Source organism: Bombina bombina, chromosome 4, assembly GCF_027579735.1.
Source record: "Bombina bombina isolate aBomBom1 chromosome 4, aBomBom1.pri, whole genome shotgun sequence".
Classification (NCBI taxonomy): domain Eukaryota; kingdom Metazoa; phylum Chordata; class Amphibia; order Anura; family Bombinatoridae; genus Bombina; species Bombina bombina.
The window spans coordinates 1053369395-1053391950 of record NC_069502.1 but is presented as its reverse complement, the minus strand read 5'-3'; the positions used below and the strand labels follow the sequence as shown (position 1 = coordinate 1053391950).

At 39.3% G+C, this 22556-nt stretch overlaps 1 protein-coding gene across 1 annotated transcript in view; it reads right to left on the bottom strand.

The window, feature by feature from the left end:
* Positions 1 to 22556, bottom strand: part of CLHC1 (clathrin heavy chain linker domain containing 1) — a 114089-nt gene that overhangs the window by 79501 nt on the left and 12032 nt on the right. Inside the window, exons 4-6 of the mRNA XM_053709342.1 lie at positions 21933 to 22134; positions 21221 to 21336; positions 15603 to 15687 (exon numbers count right to left, since the gene is read on the bottom strand). Coding sequence (XP_053565317.1) covers positions 15603 to 15687; positions 21221 to 21336; positions 21933 to 22134 — 403 coding nt within the window. The remainder of the gene's footprint in view (positions 1 to 15602; positions 15688 to 21220; positions 21337 to 21932; positions 22135 to 22556) is intronic.

Below are 22556 nucleotides of genomic sequence, written 5' to 3'. Positions count from 1 at the left end.
CCAATGGAGCTGTGTGAATGGCCTCTTCTAGAGACTCAAACCAGAATGCCGCAGCAGCAGTGACAGGCGCAATGCATGCAAGGGGCTGTAAGATAAAACCTTGTTGAACAAACATTTTCTTAAGGTAACCTCCTAATTTTTTATCCATTGGATCCGAAAAAGCACAACTATCCTCCACCGGGATAGTGGTACGCTTAGCTAAAGTAGAAACTGCTCCCTCCACCTTAGGGACCGTCTGCCATAAGTCCCGTGTAGTGGCGTCTATTGGAAATATTTTCCTAAATATAGGAGGTGGGGAAAAGGGCACACCGGGTCTATCCCACTCCTTGCTAATAATTTCTGTAAGCCTTTTAGGTATAGGAAAAACGTCAGTACACACCGGCACCGCATAGTATCTATCCAGCCTACACAATTTCTCTGGAATTGCAACTGTGTTACAGTCATTCAGAGCAGCTAAAACCTCTCCTAGCAATACACGGAGGTTCTCAAGCTTAAATTTAAAATTAGAGATCTCTGAATCCGGTTTCCCTGGATCAGATCCGTCACCCACAGAATGAAGCTCTCCGTCCTCATGTTCTGCAAACTGTGACGCAGTATCGGACATGACTCTCACAGCACCAGCGCGCTCTGTCCTTATCCCAGAGCTATCGCGCTTGCCTCTTAATTCTGGCAATCTAGATAATACTTCTGTCAGGGTATTATTCATAATTGTAGCCATGTCCTGTAAAGTGATTGCTATGGGCGTCTCTGATGTACTTGGCGCCACATTAGCATGCGCCTCCTGAGCGGGAGGCGAAGGTACTGACACGTGAGGAGAGTTAGTCGGCATAACTTCCCCCTCGTTGTCTGGTGATAATTCTTTTACAGATAAAGACTGATCTTTATTATTTAAAGTGAAATCAATACATTTAGTACACATATTTCTATGGGGCTCCACACTGGCCTTCAAACATAATGAACAAACAGATTCATCTGTGTCAGACATGTTTAAACAGACTAGCAATGAGACTAGCAAGCTTGGAAAACACTTTAAAATAAATTTACAAGCAATATAAAAAACGCCTTTAAAAAGCACAAAACCTGTCTCAAGTTGAAATAACAATGAACCAAATCAGTTATAGCAACCAAATTTTCACAGTAAATGTATTAAGTTAGCAGAGCATTGCACCCACTTGCAAATGGATGATTAACCCCTTAATACCCAAAACGGATAATCAATAGGGAAAAAAAAGTTTTTAACACAGTCAAACACACTGTCACAGGTCTGCTGTGACTGATTACCTCCCTCAAAATGACTTTTGAAGTCCCTTGAGCTCTCTAGAGACGTCCTGGATCATGCAGGAAGAAGCAGGAAGACTGAGTCTGAATTTTTACTGCGCAAAAAAGCGCTAAAATAGGCCCCTCCCACTCATTATTACAACAGTGGGAAGCCTCAGTTAACTGTTTCTATGCAGAAAATAAGTCAGCCATGTGGAAAAAATGATGCCCCAATAAGTTTTATCACCAATGTACCTCAAAAAACGATTAAACATGCCAGCAAACGTTTTAAACATCCTTTTTTAAAGAGTATGTATCTCTATTGATAAGCCTGATACCAGTCGCTTATACTGCATTTAAGGCTTCACTACATTACTTCAGTATTAGCAGCATTTTCTTAGTCAAATTCCATTCCTTAGAAAATTATTTTACTGCACATACATTAATAAGCCTGATACCAGTCGCTTTTCACTGCATTTAAGGCTTTACTTACATTACTTCGGTATCAGCAGTATTTTCTTAGTCAATTCCATTCCTTAGAAAAATATTTTACTGCACATACCTTAGTTGCAGGAGACCCCGCACGCCATTCCCTTTCTGAAGTTACCCCACTCCTCAGAATGTGTGAGAACAGCCAGTGAATCTTAGTTACTTCTGCTAAGATCATAGAAAACGCAGGCATATTCTTCTTCCAAATACTGCCTGAGAAAAAAACAGCACACTCCGGTGCCATTTAAAAACAACAAACTTTTGATTGAAGAATTAATTAAGTATAAAAACACCACACTCCTCTCACGACCTCCATCTATGTTGAGGGTTGCAAGAGAATGACTGGATATGACATGTGAGGGGAGGAGCTATATAGCAGCTCTGCTGTGGGTGATCCTCTTGCAACTTCCTGTTGGGAAGGGAATATATCCCACAAGTAATGGATGATCCGTGGACTGGATACACTTAACAAGAGAAATAATTAGAAGTTTTTTAAACTAATTACATCTAATCTAATCCCCCTAATAAAATAAAAAAGCCCCCCAAAATAAAAAAAAGCCCTACCCTACACTAAATTACAAATAGCCCTTAAAAGGGCCTTTTGCGGGGCATTGCCCCAAAGTAATCATCTCTTTTACCTGTAAAAAAAAGTACAAATACCCCCCAACATTAAAACCCACCACCCACACACCCAACCCTACTCTAAAACCCACCCAATCCCCCCTTAATAAAACCTAACACTAACCCCTTGAAGATCACCCTACCTTGAGAAGTCTTCACCCAACCGAGCCGAAGTCCTCAACGAAGCCGGGCGAAGTGGTCCTCCAGACGGGCAGAAGTCTTCATCCAGACGGCATCTTCTATCTTCATCCATCCGGCGCGGGTCCATCTTCAAGACATCCAACAAGGAGCATCCTCTTCATCCGACGGCTTCTTCAACAATGACGGGTCCTTTAAGTGACGTCATCCAAGATGGCGTCCCTTCAATTCCGAATGGCTGATGCATTCTATTGATTCTATCAGCCAATAGAATGCCAGCTCAATCCTATTGGCTGATTGGATCAGCCAATAAGATTGAACTTCAATCCTATTGGCTGATTGCATCAGCCAATAGGATTTTTCCTACCTTAATTCCTTAATTCTTTAAATCCGCGTCAGATGTCTTGAAGATGGACCCGCTCGGCGCCGGATGAATGAAGATAGAAGATGCCGTCTGGATGAAGACTTCTGCCCGTCTGGAGGACTTCTTCTTCCCGGCTTGGATGAAGACTTCTGCCCGTCTGGAGGACCACTTCGCCCGGCTTCGTTGAAGACTTCGGCCCGGTTGGGTGAAGACTTCTCAAGGTAGGGTGATCTTCAAGGGGTTAGTGTTAGGTTTTATTAAGGGGGGATTGGGTGGGTTTTAGAGTAGGGTTGGGTGTGTGGGTGGTGGGTATTGTACTTTTTTTTACAGGTAAAAGAGCTGATTACTTTGGGGCAATGCCCCGCAAAAGGCCCTTTTAAGGGCTATTTGTAATTTAGTGTAGGGTAGGGCTTTTTTTATTTTGGGGGGCTTTTTTATTTTATATGGGGGGTTAGATTAGGTGTAATTAGTTTAAAAAACTTGTAATTATTTTATTATTTTCTGTAATTTAGTGGGGGGTTTTCGTACTTTAGATCATTTTATTTAATTGCATTTAATTGTAGTTAATTTCGGGAATTAATTTAATTATAGTGTAGTGTTAGGTGTAATTGTAACTTAGGTTAGGTTTTATTTTACAGGTAAATTTGTATTTATTTTAGCTAGGTAGCTATTAAATAGATAATAAATATTTAATAACTATTGTACCTAGTTAAAATAAATACAAAGTTGCCTGTAAAATAAAAATAAACCCTAAGCTAGCTACAATGTAACTATTAGTTATATTGTAGCTAGCTTAGGGTTTATGTTATAGGTAAGTATTTAGTTTTAAATAGGAATAATTTAGTTAATTGTAGTAATTTTATTTAGATTTATTTAAATTATATTTAAATTAGAGGGTGTTAGAGTTAGTGGGTTAGACTTAGATTTAGGTTAATACATTTAATATAGTGGCGGCGATGTTGGGGGCGGCAGATTAGGGGTTAATAAATGTAGGTAGATGTCAGGGATGGCAGATTAGGGGTTAATAAAATTTAACTAGTGTTTGCAATGCAGGAGTGTGGCAGTTTAGGGGTTAATATATTTATTATAGTGGCAGCGATTCGGTTCAGCAGATTAGGGGTTAAAATTTTAGTGTTTGCGATGTGGGGGGTCTCGGTTTAGGGGTTAATAGGTAGTTTATGGGTGTTAGTGTACTTTTTAGCACTTTAGTTAAGAGTTTTATACTATGGCGTTAGCCCATAAAACTCTTAACTACTGACTTTAAAATGTGGTACCAGGCTTGACAGGAGAGGGTGTACCGCTCACTCGTAATACCGGCATTAGGCAAATCCCATTGAAAAAATAGGATACGCAATTGACGTAAGTGGATTTGCGGTATTTTCGAGTCTGGCCAAAAAAGTGAGCGGTACACCTGTACCTGCAAGGCTTGTAATACCAGCCGGCGTTAAAAAGCAGCGTTGGGACCTCTCAACGCTGCTTTTTAAGGCTAACGCAAGACTCGTAATCTAGGCGCGGGTTTTCTCCATTTTTTTTCCCAAGCTGTTTTTGTTTTTTTCCGGAAAAATTTAAAAAAAAATATTTACTGTGGAATATGTTCTTTTACAAAGATAAATAATATGTCTATGACATGGTAGTCAAACTATATAACACAAAGACCTTAATGAAAGGCTTCTGAGACTTTATGTAAAGTCTCAAGTCATTGCAAGTTCTCTCAGCTGAAGACAAGCAAATCCTGGAATACAATTCAAGTACACTTTACTTCTCAATGCAATTCGCAAATAAGAGAAATAAGCATTTCTGCCTCTAGGGGGGGCACTGCAGGGAAAAGGCTTCAGTTAGTTTGTTTGTGGGCTCCATCTTGTACCTCCTACAGTGGGTGATTGTTGGTGTACAGTAGATGATAGTTTCTGTCCTCTCAGGCCTTAATTGACAGGTATTGTCTGATAAATGTATCTTTTTAACCTTTATCTAAATTATTCCTATTAATGTTCTCCCCATCACTGCATAAGGTTTATCTATAGTCTTGCCACTAAATTGTTTTTTGTTCCTCCTCTCAGTAAAATGGTGACACCAACATCTAGAGGTTGGTCACATTTCCACAGTGCAATTGCTGCTGAGAGCAAAGCTGCAATTTGCAAATACTATGAGAAGAAATTATGTTTTCCAAATGCTACAAGGATGACAAACACATCCTTGCTTGCCAGAGGTGCCCTAAAGACATTAATAATACTTTATGGAATTAATTGATGAGGGTCATAATGAAAGTGCAAGAAGCTTTTCCCTCCAAAGTTCTCATCCCAGAAACACTCTTTCTGCTGCTTCATCACAAGGTGTTTCTTCACTAGCAGCATCTTTAAAGGGACATTATACACTAGATTTTTCTTTGCATGAATGTTTTGTAGTTGATACATTTTTATAGCCCATACATTTTTTTTGTTTGTTTTTTTAAATGTATAGTTTTGCTTATTTTTAAATAACACTGCTCTGATTTTCAGACTCCTAACCAAGCCCCAAAGTTTTAGGAGAATACTGATGTATACCTACCCCTGCTAGATCCTGTTTGTGTAAAGAGTCTTTTCATATGCAAAGGAAGGGGGAGGGGGAGTGTCTGCTTTTCTCCACTTGCAGTGGGTGTTCCAGCTACATTTTTAACAGAGCTAAACTGGGAGAATCTAAGTAAGTTTTTTAACGGTTTTATACTGGATTTTTTAGTATCTGTGCATATTATTCTTTATAGTAGTGTCTATTACATGCAGTTATATGAAGATTGGTGTATACTGTCCCTTTAAGTAAGGAAGTGTTGCAAAACCACTATCCTCACAAAGATACACAATACCTTCATTTATAGATAAAATGACACATGATCAAAATCTTAAAGGGACAGGAAACCCCAAGTCTTTCATAATTTGGATAGAACATACAATTTTAAATGACTTTCCAATTTACTTCTATTATCAAAATTGCTTCAGTCTCTTGTTATCATTTGCTGAAGGAACCGCATTGCACTAATTGCTGCTAGCTGAACACATTGAGTAAGCCAATCACAAGAGACAAATGTGTGCAGGCACCACTCAGCAGCAGCTCCCCCTAGTGTAGGATATGTGCATATTCTTTTTCAACAAGGGATACCAAGAGAATGAAGCACATTTGAAAATAGAAGTGTATTTAAAAGTGTCTTAAAATTACATGTTCTATTGAAATCGTGCAAATTTAATTTTGTCTTTCATATCCCTTAAATATAATCTTTCACTTTACTTTCTTCAGCAGTTGTAAGCTTGTTTCAATCCGTGCACTTCACTTCAGCTCTGCTAATATCATCTATAATTTTATTCAACACAAATATGTTCCAAAGATATCCCTAGATCTAGAGAGGAGGACGGGAACCCCTGGGACGCCAAATAAAAGCTGTAAAGAAGAGAGAACAACTAGATATTGGGCTACCCAACAATCAGGCCTTCCGGGGATCATCGTCTTCTCTCCCACGTGGAGGATAAGGAACATGGCTTCTAACTGGGAGCTAAGCGTACAAAATCTATGTACACACTTTCAGAGGCTGGAACGTGAGCTAACCCTGGCCTTTTCATTTGTCAGTGGTAATCTACTTTCCGAGGAAAATCAGCAACATTTATCAGTGCCCAAGCTCTCACAGATTGTATTTATTGCGCCTCAGACTACCGCAAGCAGACGACTCCACCCGACGCAGGCACTTAAAGCCCATTATTTACTGTATCTGATTTATTATTCTTGCCCCAATATCCTGAGTCTGGTGTAACAGCACATTTTTATAGTTATTTACTAGATCTTTTATGATACCCCTGTAGTATATTGGCATAAATATATATATATATATATAGATAGATATTGATAGGGTCTCTATATGGTTGGAACAGTTTAGGATTGAGATGGTTACGCATTCGCTGGATACTGGGGGTACTACAATGGAGATTTTATACTCTTCTCAACTGTCTGTTGGAACTCTATGTCTAATGCTGCAGGGCACAGGGCCCATGCCCTGTGGCAGACCTCTTTTCTATTTTTCTATTTATGTAACTACGTCTTAGATTGTTGGGGATTGTCATGCTTATATGTCTCCTCTATGAGAATCCTAAATATGTATTTTGGCGTTTAAATTACTACTGATCCCTGTGTTGAACTACTGTTATGATAGCCAAATAAACAGGGGTCTATAAGTAGATCTGATGTTTCATTCACCCAAGTAATTGAGACGTCCAGCACATTTATGGGAGACAAGTTTTTACCCCTACACAATGTATATCCTGCTCACATTATCTGGTTTGTTTATGATAATATCATCCTTCCCCCCCCCCCCCGACATATATATAAAAATACTATGGTACGGTATTTGTGCTCAAGGTGTTATACCACGGCTCTCCCTTAGTATACCATTTTTGTAATTATATACATACACCCTTAAATATTGTATTTCCCTCTACATTGTTTACTGGCTAGGATCTAGGAAAAGTTACTGTGTTAAACCCCTCCTGTAAAACATCATTACCAGACGGGTAGTTTTCTTCCTTCCTCCTATGTTCCAGTTAGAATTTTTTTTTTTACATACTATATTATTATTAAAAGGTTATATCTATATATACTACCAGACCCCCCCCCCCATATAAGGTGCCTCCTAATTTAGGAGGACTAACCGCGCGGTTTGTCTTGCCTATAACGCAACCCTAAATATTATTGTATACCTATAGTGCCACATCCACATACAATATTTCTGATACTGTGCTTTATGTTATATCCCACTAATATCAATACTAACATGAATATACTTCTAAGCTAGTCACTTGTTGTCTTATTTTACATGAAAAGCTTATAATATCTATAATTACGTGATACACACAAATTTTGCAGAATTATCAGCATATTATTATATATACCCATTAAGGATCTAAAAATGGCCCACATTCTAAGTGTCCATAAGTGTCCCCTACTATTTCCCCCTACTATATCCCTACTATATCCCTCTACTAATACATATTATCACTAAAGGTCCAAGAGAGACCCTCAGTTCTTCGAGGGGATTACATGTTTATAAGTCTTGACACTCGCAAGTAGGGGTCACCTTTACCTTCATTTATTGTATCTTCTCTAAATAAAATTAAAACTGAGGATACTACAGTTAATAAGTGCCTATTTGGAACCACATCCAGCTATATATTGAGTAATCTAATCCACAACATATTATAAAGTTAACTTACTATTTCTTTCTGCTACTCTGTAACTTTGATGTACCTATTGTGGTGCAATAACAATGTATATGTGGTTTGATTTGTATGACATTGATTTGTTTTATACTCTATTTTTGGAAATGTTTACGTAACATCCTCAATAAAAATAAAGAAAAATTAAAAAATGACAAATATGAAGAGGAAGAAGAAACGGAAAATGATAGCAGTAGTTTAGAAAATGAGATAGATTAAATTGTATGAATATGTTGTGTCTGTTTCCTTTTCTCAATTTATTTTTTAAAGTTAACCCTCACTATGGAGCTTAAATATTTAGGTGGTCCTTATACCCCCCCAATGACCCTATCCTACTGGCACAAATAATGCCAGTTACCTATTTATTTGCATTTTTTTTTAAAGTTAATAGTTTCTTGCTTTTGTGTTGCTTTTGAGAGAAATGGGGTTGGTTACCTGTTCTCGTGTATAGTTGAAATGTGCTTAACATATATAGGCCTTGTTATTCCATTTGTAACAAAAAATTAAGTTTTAAAAAGCAAGTTAAGTTTAGTTACTGAATAAACTGTACTTTTATATCAAGAATAATATTTTTATATACACTGTATTTTATGTTCCCAGTGTAACAAAATGACTTTCTATTTGTAAAACGACTCCACGCTGCATTTTTTTTAAAAACTTCCGAAGATTTCCATTTTTTTCCACAAAAAAAAAACAGGGAAAAAAACAACATTTAAGACCACTAAATACAGTAGAAAGGTATACTCAACAAATGCATAATAAAAGGAACATGCAATAATACTTAGTTTGAATTTCAAATGAGCAGTGGATTCTTTTCTGACAAATTTTAAAGTCACTTTTTTCCTCCCACTTTTATCATGTGACAGCCATCAGCCAATCACAAATGCATATATATATATACTGCTAGATCCTGTTTGTGTAAAGAGTCTTTTCATATGCAAAGGAAGGGGGAGGGGGAGTGTCTGCTTTTCTCCACTTGCAGTGGGTGTTCCAGCTACATTTTTAACAGAGCTAAACTGGGAGAATCTAAGTAAGTTTTTTAACGGTTTTATACTGGATTTTTTAGTATCTGTGCATATTATTCTTTATAGTAGTGTCTATTACATGCAGTTATATGAAGATTGGTGTATACTGTCCCTTTAAGTAAGGAAGTGTTGCAAAACCACTATCCTCACAAAGATACACAATACCTTCATTTATAGATAAAATGACACATGATCAAAATCTTAAAGGGACAGGAAACCCCAAGTCTTTCATAATTTGGATAGAACATACAATTTTAAATGACTTTCCAATTTACTTCTATTATCAAAATTGCTTCAGTCTCTTGTTATCATTTGCTGAAGGAACCGCATTGCACTAATTGCTGCTAGCTGAACACATTGAGTAAGCCAATCACAAGAGACAAATGTGTGCAGGCACCACTCAGCAGCAGCTCCCCCTAGTGTAGGATATGTGCATATTCTTTTTCAACAAGGGATACCAAGAGAATGAAGCACATTTGAAAATAGAAGTGTATTTAAAAGTGTCTTAAAATTACATGTTCTATTGAAATCGTGCAAATTTAATTTTGTCTTTCATATCCCTTAAATATAATCTTTCACTTTACTTTCTTCAGCAGTTGTAAGCTTGTTTCAATCCGTGCACTTCACTTCAGCTCTGCTAATATCATCTATAATTTTATTCAACACAAATATGTTCCAAAGATATCCCTAGATCTAGAGAGGAGGACGGGAACCCCTGGGGCGCCAAATAAAAGCTGTAAAGAAGAGAGAACAACTAGATATTGGGCTACCCAACAATCAGGCCTTCCGGGGATCATCGTCTTCTCTCCCACGTGGAGGATAAGGAACATGGCTTCTAACTGGGAGCTAAGCGTACAAAATCTATGTACACACTTTCAGAGGCTGGAACGTGAGCTAACCCTGGCCTTTTCATTTGTCAGTGGTAATCTACTTTCCGAGGAAAATCAGCAACATTTATCAGTGCCCAAGCTCTCACAGATTGTATTTATTGCGCCTCAGACTACCGCAAGCAGACCACTCCACCCGACGCAGGCACTTAAAGCTCATGACGGCCTAACGTAGGTGATCGCAATTGCATTATTGACCCCAATACCTCGCACAATGCTCTGGCCCTCCGCGGGACGGAATGGAAGGGAGCGCAACAAACACAGTCATGGTCTGGCTGCATTGCAGGGGAAAAGATGCACTGTCGCCTACCAGATGACGGCGTAGAACCGGAGGTACGTGTAGACCTACTGACACTTGAGCTAAGAGCACTTCCCAGTCTATTCCTCCACATAGCCTGAGTGAGGATAACGTTAACACTACCACCGAACCCTCTTACATGGATGCACTCCCTACAGAATGGGTAAACGGATTAGCGGACTTACAAATTATATTTGCCCAGCCTAAGGACTTGCCTATGTCGGGCAAGGGAGGAATTCCCCTAAAGTGGGTCCTTTGCAAAATGTTAACAGCTTCTATTTCATGGCACCTCAAGCTATGCAACCTGGAAAAGGACAATCGGCTTCTACAACAACACAGTCAGCATGAGAGACTGACAGGGAACCTATTAATGAACTTCAATTACTATGAGAAGGGTTAGAATCAGAACCTCTGTCGAATTTTTGAGACATAGAATTTTTGATGCCATCAGACTAACATTGTTGTTGGTGCTTAATGTTCTTACAATAGTTTAATATACGTTTGCATGTTGGCTAAGCCTGTTATTAATTTTTAATTTTTTTCAGTTTTCCACCATTATTTACTGTATCTGATTTATTATTCTTGCCTCAATATCCTGAGTCTGGTGTAACAGCACATTTTTATAGTTATTTACTAGATCTTTTATGATACCCCTGTAGTATATTGGCATAAATATATATATATATATATATATATATAGATAGATATTGATAGGGTCTCTATATGGTTGGAACAGTTTAGGATTGAGATGGTTACGCATTCGCTGGATACTGGGGGTACTACAATGGAGATTTTATACTCTTCTCAACTGTCTGTTGGAACTCTATGTCTAATGCTGCAGGGCACAGGGCCCATGCCCTGTGGCAGACCTATTTTCTATTTTTCTATTTATGTAACTACGTCTTAGATTGTTGGGGATTGTCATGCTTATATGTCTCCTCTATGAGAATCCTAAATATGTATTTTGGCGTTTAAATTACTACTGATCCCTGTGTTGAACTACTGTTATGATAGCCAAATAAACAGGGGTCTATAAGTAGATCTGATGTTTCATTCACCCAAGTAATTGAGACGTCCAGCACATTTATGGGAGACAAGTTTTTACCCCTACACAATGTATATCCTGCTCACATTATCTGGTTTGTTTATGATAATATCATCCTTCCCCCCGACATATATATAAAAATACTATGGTACGGTATTTGTGCTCAAGGTGTTATACCACGGCTCTCCCTTAGTATACCATTTTTGTAATTATATACATACACCCTTAAATATTGTATTTCCCTCTACATTGTTTACTGGCTAGGATCTAGGAAAAGTTACTGTGTTAAACCCCTCCTGTAAAACATCATTACCAGACGGGTAGTTTTCTTCCTTCCTCCTATGTTCCAGTTAGAATTTTTTTTTTTACATACTATATTATTATTAAAAGGTTATATCTATATATACTACCAGCCCCCCCCCCCCCCCCCCATATAAGGTGCCTCCTAATTTAGGAGGACTAACCGCGCGGTTTGTCTTGCCTATAACGCAACCCTAAATATTATTGTATACCTATAGTGCCACATCCACATACAATATTTCTGATACTGTGCTTTATGTTATATCCCACTAATATCAATACTAACATGAATATACTTCTAAGCTAGTCACTTGTGCTCTTATTTTACATGAAAAGCTTATAATATCTATAATTACGTGATACACACAAATTTTGCAGAATTATCAGCATATTATTATATATACCCATTAAGGATCTAAAAATGGCCCACATTCTAAGTGTCCATAAGTGTCCCCTACTATTTCCCCCTACTATATCCCTACTATATCCCTCTACTAATACATATTATCACTAAAGGTCCAAGAGAGACCCTCAGTTCTTCGAGGGGATTACATGTTTATAAGTCTTGACACTCGCAAGTAGGGGTCACCTTTACCTTCATTTATTGTATCTTCTCTAAATAAAATTAAAACTGAGGATACTACAGTTAATAAGTGCCTATTTGGAACCACATCCAGCTATATATTGAGTAATCTAATCCACAACATATTATAAAGTTAACTTACTATTTCTTTCTGCTACTCTGTAACTTTGATGTACCTATTGTGGTGCAATAACAATGTATATGTGGTTTGATTTGTATGACATTGATTTGTTTTATACTCTATTTTTGGAAATGTTTACGTAACATCCTCAATAAAAATAAAGAAAAATTAAAAAATGACAAATATGAAGAGGAAGAAGAAACGGAAAATGATAGCAGTAGTTTAGAAAATGAGATAGATTAAATTGTATGAATATGTTGTGTCTGTTTCCTTTTCTCAATTTATTTTTTAAAGTTAACCCTCACTATGGAGCTTAAATATTTAGGTGGTCCTTATACCCCCCAATGACCCTATCCTACTGGCACAAATAATGCCAGTTACCTATTTATTTGCATTTTTTTTTAAAGTTAATAGTTTCTTGCTTTTGTGTTGCTTTTGAGAGAAATGGGGTTGGTTACCTGTTCTCGTGTATAGTTGAAATGTGCTTAACATATATAGGCCTTGTTATTCCATTTGTAACAAAAAATTAAGTTTTAAAAAGCAAGTTAAGTTTAGTTACTGAATAAACTGTACTTTTATATCAAGAATAATATTTTTATATACACTGTATTTTATGTTCCCAGTGTAACAAAATGACTTTCTATTTGTAAAACGACTCCACGCTGCATTTTTTTTAAAAACTTCCGAAGATTTCCATTTTTTTCCAAAAAAAAAAAACAGGGAAAAAAACAACATTTAAGACCACTAAATACAGTAGAAAGGTATACTCAACAAATGCATAATAAAAAGAACATGCAATAATACTTAGTTTGAATTTCAAATGAGCAGTGGATTCTTTTCTGACAAATTTTAAAGTCACTTTTTTCCTCCCACTTTTATCATGTGACAGCCATCAGCCAATCACAAATGCATATATATATATACTGTGAACTCTTGCACATGCTCAGTAGGAGCTGGTGCGTCACAAAGTGTTGATATAAAAAGACTGTGCACATTTTGAAAATGGAAAAATTGTAAAATGATTTAAAATTGCGTGCTCTATCTGAATCATTAAAGTTTAATTCTGACTTTAGTGTCCCTTTAAAGGGATATTAAACTATTTTCTTTTATAAGAAGATATATGTTTTGTTGTTTGTTGAGCTAGAAACACAGAGTTCTAGAATGAGTAGTGCACAAATAGCATGTTCTATATAATTACAATATGTAATTTGTGCGCTGCAAAGTAACTTTAAAGTAATTATCCAGATAACTCATGAGTTAAAATAAGAAGACAGAGTACAATGTAAATGGAATTAACATGGTGAATTGCATAAAAACAAAATAATGTCAAAATAAAATGCTGACAAAAATATACAGTGCATTCAGAAAGTATGCAGACCCCTTCATTTTTTCACATTTTGGGCTGTAGCGCAAAATCAGGAGACAGCACTCACTGGTCTTGACAATACTGGATTTATTCAGTGACGTTTCAGGGAATACACCCCTTCATCAGACCCGAAACGTCACTGAATAAATCCAGTATTGTCAAGACCAGTGAGTGCTGTCTCCTGATTTCCATATTCTACACCATATTCTAGCACCCTGGCATTTGGAATTAAAGTGTTAGTGAGAGTGCACCTGCCACTACCTGCTGTATATATATATAAAAAACAATTGCCCACAACATAGATATGGAGTGTCTAAAATGTTAAAAAGTGATACTTACCAATAGACACTCATCTACCAGCAAATAAGCAGCAGACAGCCAAACACGTACTGAAACATATCAGCAGAGGTTTATTAAATAGGAGTATATTGTAGATCCATAGAGGGAGGCAAAAGCAAGTCCCTGTGACCAATTATAGAGGGTTTATGATAAATTTCCCATGAGGTGAAAAAAGAATCACAAACCATACCCCAAATACACCCCTCTGACAAACACTGAAGTCTGAGGGGAAACAGGGAAAACCCCTCTCCCTGAAGAAGCAGATGCACATTTTCATTCTTCGATCACCTCCAGAGGAGGCAATGTAAAGACTGAGGTATGTGTGAGGGGTTTTATAGGGCTCTTGGTGTTTGGGAATCTTTACCTAATCCTAATGGTAAGGAAGAGTAATTCCTAGGAGTAATGGATCGTGGACTCTTACCACCTGTATGAAAGAAAGCTGAGCTCAGCAAAATACTTAGATATCCTTAATGAAAACCTGGTCCAGAGTGCTCAGGAGCTCAAACTGGTTCACCTTCCAACAGGACAATGACCCTAAGCACACAGCCAAGACAACGCAAGAGTGGCTAAGGTACAACTCTGAATATATTGAGTGTCCCCGTCAGAGCCCGGACTTGAACCCAATCCAACATCTCTGGAGATTCCTGAAAATGGCTGCCCACTGACAGTCCCCATCCAACCTGACATGCTTGAGAGTATCTGCACAGAAGAATGACAGAAAAGCCCAAAATCCAGGTGTGCAAAGCTTGTTGCATCATACCCAAAAATACTTGAGGCTGTAATTGCTGCCAAAGGTGCTTCAACTAAGTACTGAGTTAAGGGTCTGAATACATATGTCAATGTGATATTTCTATTTTCTCTTTTTAACCCTTTGAGTGCTAACAACGTCTCTGAGCCGTCACAGAGTTTCCCACTCTGGTGCTAATGACGGCTCAGAGCCGTCACTAGCACTCTCCCACCTTGAGGGAGATCTGGGGGCTCCCACCCGATCCTACCCCGGCGATCGTGCCTGTAGAGTGACAGGCATCGCCGGGGCTTCCCGTTTTGCATTGTGACGTCACGCGCAATAACGTGATGACGTCACCACGCAACTTTATTTATACTTAACAATGTTAAGTATAGGAGCAGGGGGCATGCTGCTTAGAAGCCTGTATCTCAGACATCTAAGCAGCTACAGACCCCCAAGACCCACCATTGGAAAGGTAATCTCTTAACCTTTCCAACAGTGTAAGTATTGAGGGTCTGAACATAATAAAAAAAAAAAGTAAAAAAAAAAATTGTTCAAAAAATAAAAAAAATAAAAAAACATTAAAAAATCTTAGCACCCAGGTGGTAAAGTGCTTAGCACTCAAAGGGTTAATAAATTTTCAAAGTTATAAAAAAATCAGATTTTTGCTTTATCATTATGGGGTATAGATTGTAGATTGATGTGAAAAAATGGGGGGTCTGAATACTTTCTGAATGCACTGTAGGTAATATTACTGGCACAATGGAAAGAATAAATTGTGATAGTTCTGCTTCATATCTAAAATAAAATATACCTTTCAACATATTCTAGTAAAGATTCAGCTTCTGTGATTTTTCTTGGATCAAAGTCATCAAACACATTTGGAAGGACAATGTCATCTGTGGTGTAAATGAGTACAGTTAATTTGTGCAAATGATAGCACAGAGCTGAATTTACAATACAACAACGGTTTGATCACAATAGCAATGTACTGATTTCATCTGTGTTTAATTCTCATAAATTGTACCCTATATTCTGTTTAAGCTATTCTTCTGCTGTAGATGATGTATGTCTGTATTAACAGTACATTTGTAACGGAGTAGAAAATGATAATTATTTATTTTATTTTTTAAACTGAAACCAGTGGATATTTGCTAATCATTTATTTATCTTACTATATTACTGATATCACGTGATTTGTATCAAAATGAAATTATATAACTGCTTCCCACTGAGAAACAAAAAGGTTTGGTTTTAAAGATTATAAGTGTACTAGTCCTAAAGCCCGTTCACACGGGCCATTTTTTGCAGGGTACAGCAGTCCCAACCCTTGCGCTCTCTCCCTGCCCCTCTCTTTTGCTCTCTCTCCCCCCTCTCTTTTGCGCTCTCTCTCCCCCTCTCTTTTGAGATCTCTCTCCCCCCTCTCTTTTGCGATCTCTCTTCCCCCTCTTTTGCGCTCTCTCCCCCCCCCTCTTTTGCACTCTCTCTCTCCCCTCTCTTTTGAGCTCTCTCTCTCTCCCCCCTCTCTTTTGTGCTCTCTCTCCCCCTCTCTTTTGCGCTCTCTCTCTCCCCCCCTCTTTTGCGCTCTCTCTATCCCCCCCTCTTTTGCGCTCTCTCTATCCCACCCTCTTTTGCGCACTCTCTCTCCCCCCTCTTTTGCGCTCTCTCTCTCCCCCCTCTTTTGCGCTCTCTCCCCTCTCTCTCTCCCCCCTCTCTCTCTCCCTCTCTCTCTTTCTCCCCTTTCTATCTCCCCCCTCTCTCTCTCCCTCCCCTCTCTCTCTCCCTCCCCTCTCTTTCTCCCCCTCCCCTCCCCTCTCTCTCTCTCTCACTCCCCCTCCCCTCTCTCTCTCTCCCTCCCCCTCTCTCCCACCCCCCTCTCTCTACCTCCCCCTCTCTCTCTCTCTCCTCCTCCCACTTCTCTCTTTCTCTCTCTCTCTCCCCCTCCCCCTCTCTTTCTCTCCCCCCCCCTCTCTTTTGATCTCTCTGTCCCCTTTCTTTTGCTCTCCCTCCCCCTCTCTTTTGCTCCCTCTCTTGTGCTCCCTTTATCTCCCCTCTTGATCTCTCTCTCCCCTCTTGATCTCTCTCTCTCACCTTTCTTATCTTTTCCCTACCCCCTCTCTCCCCTCTTTTGAGCTGTTTTGAGCTCTCACTGCACAGCCTTTCATGGGCCGCCTGGCCCCGCCCCTTCATGATTGGTCACGCCCCCTCACAGCCCTCGCGCTCAGCCACGCCCCCAGCCACGCTCGGTTCTGCTCGCACTGCAGAGCAGAGACTTAGGGACTCTCAAAGGCCAGGTGTCTTTGTCCTCGTGCTGTGCTGTCTACTGCGCATGACAGCTTCGGACAAACACACTTGGCCTTTTATTATATAGGATGACTTCCCTTTCACTCTTTACAATTTGTAATGTGTGGTCAAGCATTTCTACGTTACGTTTAAAAATTCTAATGGATGACTAAAATGCTCCAGATCATTATTAATTTTGCACTGGTGTTTTGTTTTTTTGTTCCATTTCAAAGTAATTCAATACCAATAAGATAATCAATTTAAAAAAAAACACCAGAGTTTTGCATATAATATTCTTGGTTTACAGAGAATTTTTACTACTGAGTTGCAAAACACATGAAAAACAATAAAAAGCTACAAGAAACAAAGGTGTACCAATGGCAGTTATGTGGGTTTATGCAAATATTCTCAGAGTGGCATTAAAGGGACAGTCTGCTTGAAAATGTTTATTGTCTAATTAGATAGACTGGCATTTTAGCCAATCAGTGCTGACTCCTAAATAACTATATGGGAGTGAACACATTATCTTTATGGCACACATGAACTAGCTCTGTCTAGGTGTGAAAAGCTATAAAAGATATTACTGATATCACGTGATTTGTATCAAAATGAAATTATATAACTGCTTCCCACTGAGAAACAAAAAGGTTTGGTTTTAAATAGATTATAAGTGTACTAGTCCTAAAGCCCGTTCACACGGGCCATTTTTTGCAGGGTACAGCAGTCCCAACCCTTGCGCTCTCTCCCTGCCCCTCTCTTTTGCTCTCTCTCCCCCCTCTCTTTTGCGCTCTCTCTCCCCCTCTCTTTTGAGATCTCTCTCCCCCTCTCTTTTGCGCTCTCTCTTCCCCCTCTTTTGCGCTCTCCCCCCCCCCCTCTTTTGCACTCTCTCTCCCCTCTCTTTTGAGCTCTCTCTCTGTCCCCCTCTCTTTTGCACTCTCTCTCTCCCCCCCGTTTTGCGCTCTCTCTATCCCCCCCTCTTTTGCGCTCTCTCTATCCCACCCTCTTTTGCGCACTCTCTCTCCCCCCTCTTTTGCGCACTCTCTCTCCCCCCCCTCTTTTGCGCTCTCTCCCCTCTCTCTCTCTCTCCCCTCTCTCTCTCTCTCCCCTCTCTATCTCCCCTCTCTCTCTCTCCCTCCCCCTCCCCTCTCTCTCTCTCTCCCCTCTCTCTCTCCCTCCCCCTCCCTTCTCTCTCTCACTCCCCTTCCCCTCTCTCTCTCTCCCTCCCCCTCTCTCCCACCCCCTCTCTCTCTCCCTCCCCCTCTCTCCCTCCCCTCTCTCTCTCCCTCCCCCCTCTCTCTCCCCTCTCTCTCTCCTCCTCCCACCTCTCTCTTTCTCTCTCCTCCCCTCTCTCTCTCCCTCTCCCCCTCTCTTTCTCTTCCCCCCCTCTCTTTTGATCTCTCTGTCCCCTTTCTTTTGCTCTCCCTCCCCCTCTCTTTTGCTGTCTCTCCCCCTCTCTTTTGCTCCCTCTCTTGTGCTCCCTTTATCTCCCCTCTTGATCTCTCTCTCCCCTCTTGATCTCTCTCTCTCTCACCTTTCTTATCTTTTCCCTACCCCCTCTCTCCCCTCTTTTGAGCTGTTTTGAGCTCTCACTGCACAGCCTTTCACGGGCTGCCTGGCCCCGCCCCTTCACGATTGGCCACGCCCCCTCACAGCCCTCGCGCTCAGCCACGCCCCCAGCCACGCTCGGTTCTGCTCACACTGCAGAGCAGAGACTTAGGGACTCTCAAAGGCCAGGTGTCTTTGTCCTCGTGCTGTGCTGTCTACTGCGCATGACAGCTTCGGACAAACACACTTGGCCTTTTATTATATAGGATGACTTCCCTTTCACTCTTTACAATTTGTAATGTGTGGTCAAGCATTTCTACGTTACGTTTAAAAACCTCCCCCTCTCTCTCTCTCTCCTCCTCCCACTTCTCTCTTTCTCTCTCTCTCTCCCCCTCTCTTTCTCTCCCCCCCCCTCTCTTTTGATCTCTCTGTCCCCTTTCTTTTGCTCTCCCTCCCCCTCTCTTTTGCTCCCTCTCTTGTGCTCCCTTTATCTCCCCTCTTGATCCCTCTCTCCCCTCTTGATCTCTCTCTCTCTCACCTTTCTTATCTTTTCCCTACCCCCTCTCTCCCCTCTTTTGAGCTGTTTTGAGCTCTCACTGCACAGCCTTTCATGGGCCGCCTGGCCCCGCCCCTTCATGATTGGTCACGCCCCCTCACAGCCCTCGCGCTCAGCCACGCCCCCAGCCACGCTCGGTTCTGCTCGCACTGCAGAGCAGAGACTTAGGGACTCTCAAAGGCCAGGTGTCTTTGTCCTCGTGCTGTGCTGTCTACTGCGCATGACAGCTTCGGACAAACACACTTGGCCTTTTATTATATAGGATGACTTCCCTTTCACTCTTTACAATTTGTAATGTGTGGTCAAGCATTTCTACGTTACGTTTAAAAATTCTAATGGATGACTAAAATGCTCCAGATCATTATTAATTTTGCACTGGTGTTTTGTTTTTTTGTTCCATTTCAAAGTAATTCAATACCAATAAGATAATCAATTTAAAAAAAAACACCAGAGTTTTGCATATAATATTCTTGGTTTGCAGAGAATTTTTACTACTGAGTTGCAAAACACATGAAAAACAATAAAAAGCTACAAGAAACAAAGGTGTATCAATGGCAGTTATGTAGGTTTATGCAAATATTCTCAGAGTGGCATTAAAGGGACAGTCTGCTTGAAAATGTTTATTGTCTAATTAGATAGACTGGCATTTTAGCCAATCAGTGCTGACTCCTAAATAACTATATGGGAGTGAACACATTATCTTTATGGCACACATGAACTAGCTCTGTCTAGGTGTGAAAAGCTAATAAAATGCACTGAGATAAGAGGCGGCCTTCAAGGGCTTAGACATTAGCATATGAGCCTACATACTGTAGGTTTAGCCTTCAACAAAGAATACCAAGAGAACAAAGCAATTTTGATCATAAAAGTAAATTGGAAAATTGTTTAAAATTGCATGCCTTATCTGAATTATAAAAGTTTAATTTTGGCTTTACTGTCCCTTTAAAGTACTGCTTATGACATGCACTGCTGGTCCCAAGTGGAAACTGTGGCTGTTTTGTCAGATGCATTAGTTGCACAGCTGGGTTTTGCAACTAGCGCGGCAGATTGGATCAGCGACAATTTACATTTGGGGCCAACAGTGCTCTGTGAGTCTCGAGTTGTACTTTAACTATGTGTTTAAATAAAAATTGATAAACCCTGCCTAATATCTTCAAGTGCAAGTTATTTTTTCTTAACAAATAATATTAAATTATATAACTTCATCCATGGTGTAGAATTTGAAAAGTCAAAAAACCTCATGAAACACAGCGGAAAACATGACTGAAATATAGCTGTCTCCATGCAAGGCGTTTATGTGTGCTAAATACATTTGCAAATTGTTAGATTTATAGGTTGTCATGGGTTTAATGGAAGTGATGGCAAAGGGTTTGAATCTGATAACCTATACAACGCATTTCACAAAACATCATAATGACTAATGTCATAAAAGTGCAGCTATAGATGAATAAAGATTATGTGCTAAATCATGAATGGTTTTACTAAAATCTAAAAAAATAAAAAATATTATAACGTGAATACAAGTGAAAGAGACAAATAGTCTTACAAAAACCTAGTGGCAGTGAAATAAATTATCTATGGTAAATACAAGATTTTTTTGCAAAATGCGTGTCATTGGTTATCAGATTCAGACCCTATGCCATCAGTTCTATTAAACCCGTCACAAACTATCAATCTAACAATTTTAAATATCAAGCAACGTATAGATTTAGCCAACTACGCCAGTGTTTTAATGGACATTAAAAGAACCTATGACCAAGTGCCAGGGTTTATATATCCCATTGTAGAAGCCTCTTTTCAAAACAATGTTTACTTTTAACTTTAAAATGACTATCACAGAAAGGTGGTTGTCATAGTGATTTGGCGTAGCAGTTCTATAATCAGTTGTGTTTCATCTTAGGCTTCTCACATCTCCTAAAAACTTATCTCTCATTTAAATTCTGAGACGAAGATGATTAATTCAGAAGTATATTGTTGCTTCCATTAAAAAAAAAACACTTTAACAGCAGGAGATCCTGCATTAGCAATAAGTCTGAACAAACAAATACCTTTTATTTCATTTTCCTTTGCTATAACGTGAGTTAACGTCTGGTTCAGTGATGTACTCTTATTTGATTTTGCCCAAGATGAAATAGTATCTGCAATGACCCGTCTTCTTCTGTAGCTAAATATAAACAGAAAATAATCAGAAATCATTATAATGTGGCTTATAGAACTACCCATAAGAATGTGAAAAATATGAAACAACCAAGTTTAACCACAGTTAAAGAACCCTTAAATACAATTGAATTGCATAATCAACAAGTGCAACATAAAAAGACAATGCAATGCACTTGACGAATATTGGAAACATTTCAAAATGTTTTTTAATTTTCCGGTACCCCATGTGTCAGTCATCAGCCAATCGCAGACACATATACACTGTGAACTTTTGCACATGCTCAGTAGTAGCTGGCTCCTATAAAAAGTCTGTGCACAACTTGATAAATTGGAAAGTCTCTGTATGTTTTTTATGTTCTTACTATAAACTGTAAAAACAGAAAGCTAGAAGTGCTGCTTTAGGGGATAACTTAGAGGGCAGGCAATGTGTTCTAATTAAGAGAAAGAGGCAAGTGGCGCTGGCTCCCATTCTGTTGATTCAAACCCAGAATCCTAACGGGTAACAGAAGGTCATTATTAGGGGTTATTGCTTGAGATATACGTATAGCTTTGGGTTTACAATGGATTGGCCAGGACAGCAATTGCAACTGCACACAGTACCTGATCAGCATCTTCTTATTTATTGCTTCTGCTTCTTCTCGCTCGTATAGAGATAGCTTCAGTTTTTCATCCAGTTCATGCTTCTTCTCCATGGGAACATATTTGTATTTAATGTCATCCCTCAGCTCTCGAACTCTGGCTTCTAGATGTTGCTGATATTTAATAAGAGAATCCATGCTCAGGGACTCTTCTACTGTCATGCCTGACAGGGTAGAGAAAAGATTACCATCACAGATATATTCTTTGTATAATAAGATCAGATTAAATGCATAGTAGATACTGAGCATATAGACTAAGAGTGCTGTCTAGGGTTAAGGGGACAGTTTAAACAACTTTTCAATTTACTTTTATCATCAAACATGCTTTGTTCTCTTGGTATTCTTTGAAGGCTAAACCGGTAGGTTCATAAACGTCAAGGTAGGCTTCAAATGAAAATTCTAAAAAGAGTTTTATTTTATTATCTATTTCATAATCTATGTGGCTTGTTCAAAAACAATAACAATCACCTCAGACTGAGCGGAGGTCTTACACGTTTCGGCCAGTAGGCTCATAGGCTGATTTCTAAGCCCTTGAAGGCCGCCTCTTATCTCAGTGCATTTTATTAGTGTTTACAGCTAGACATTG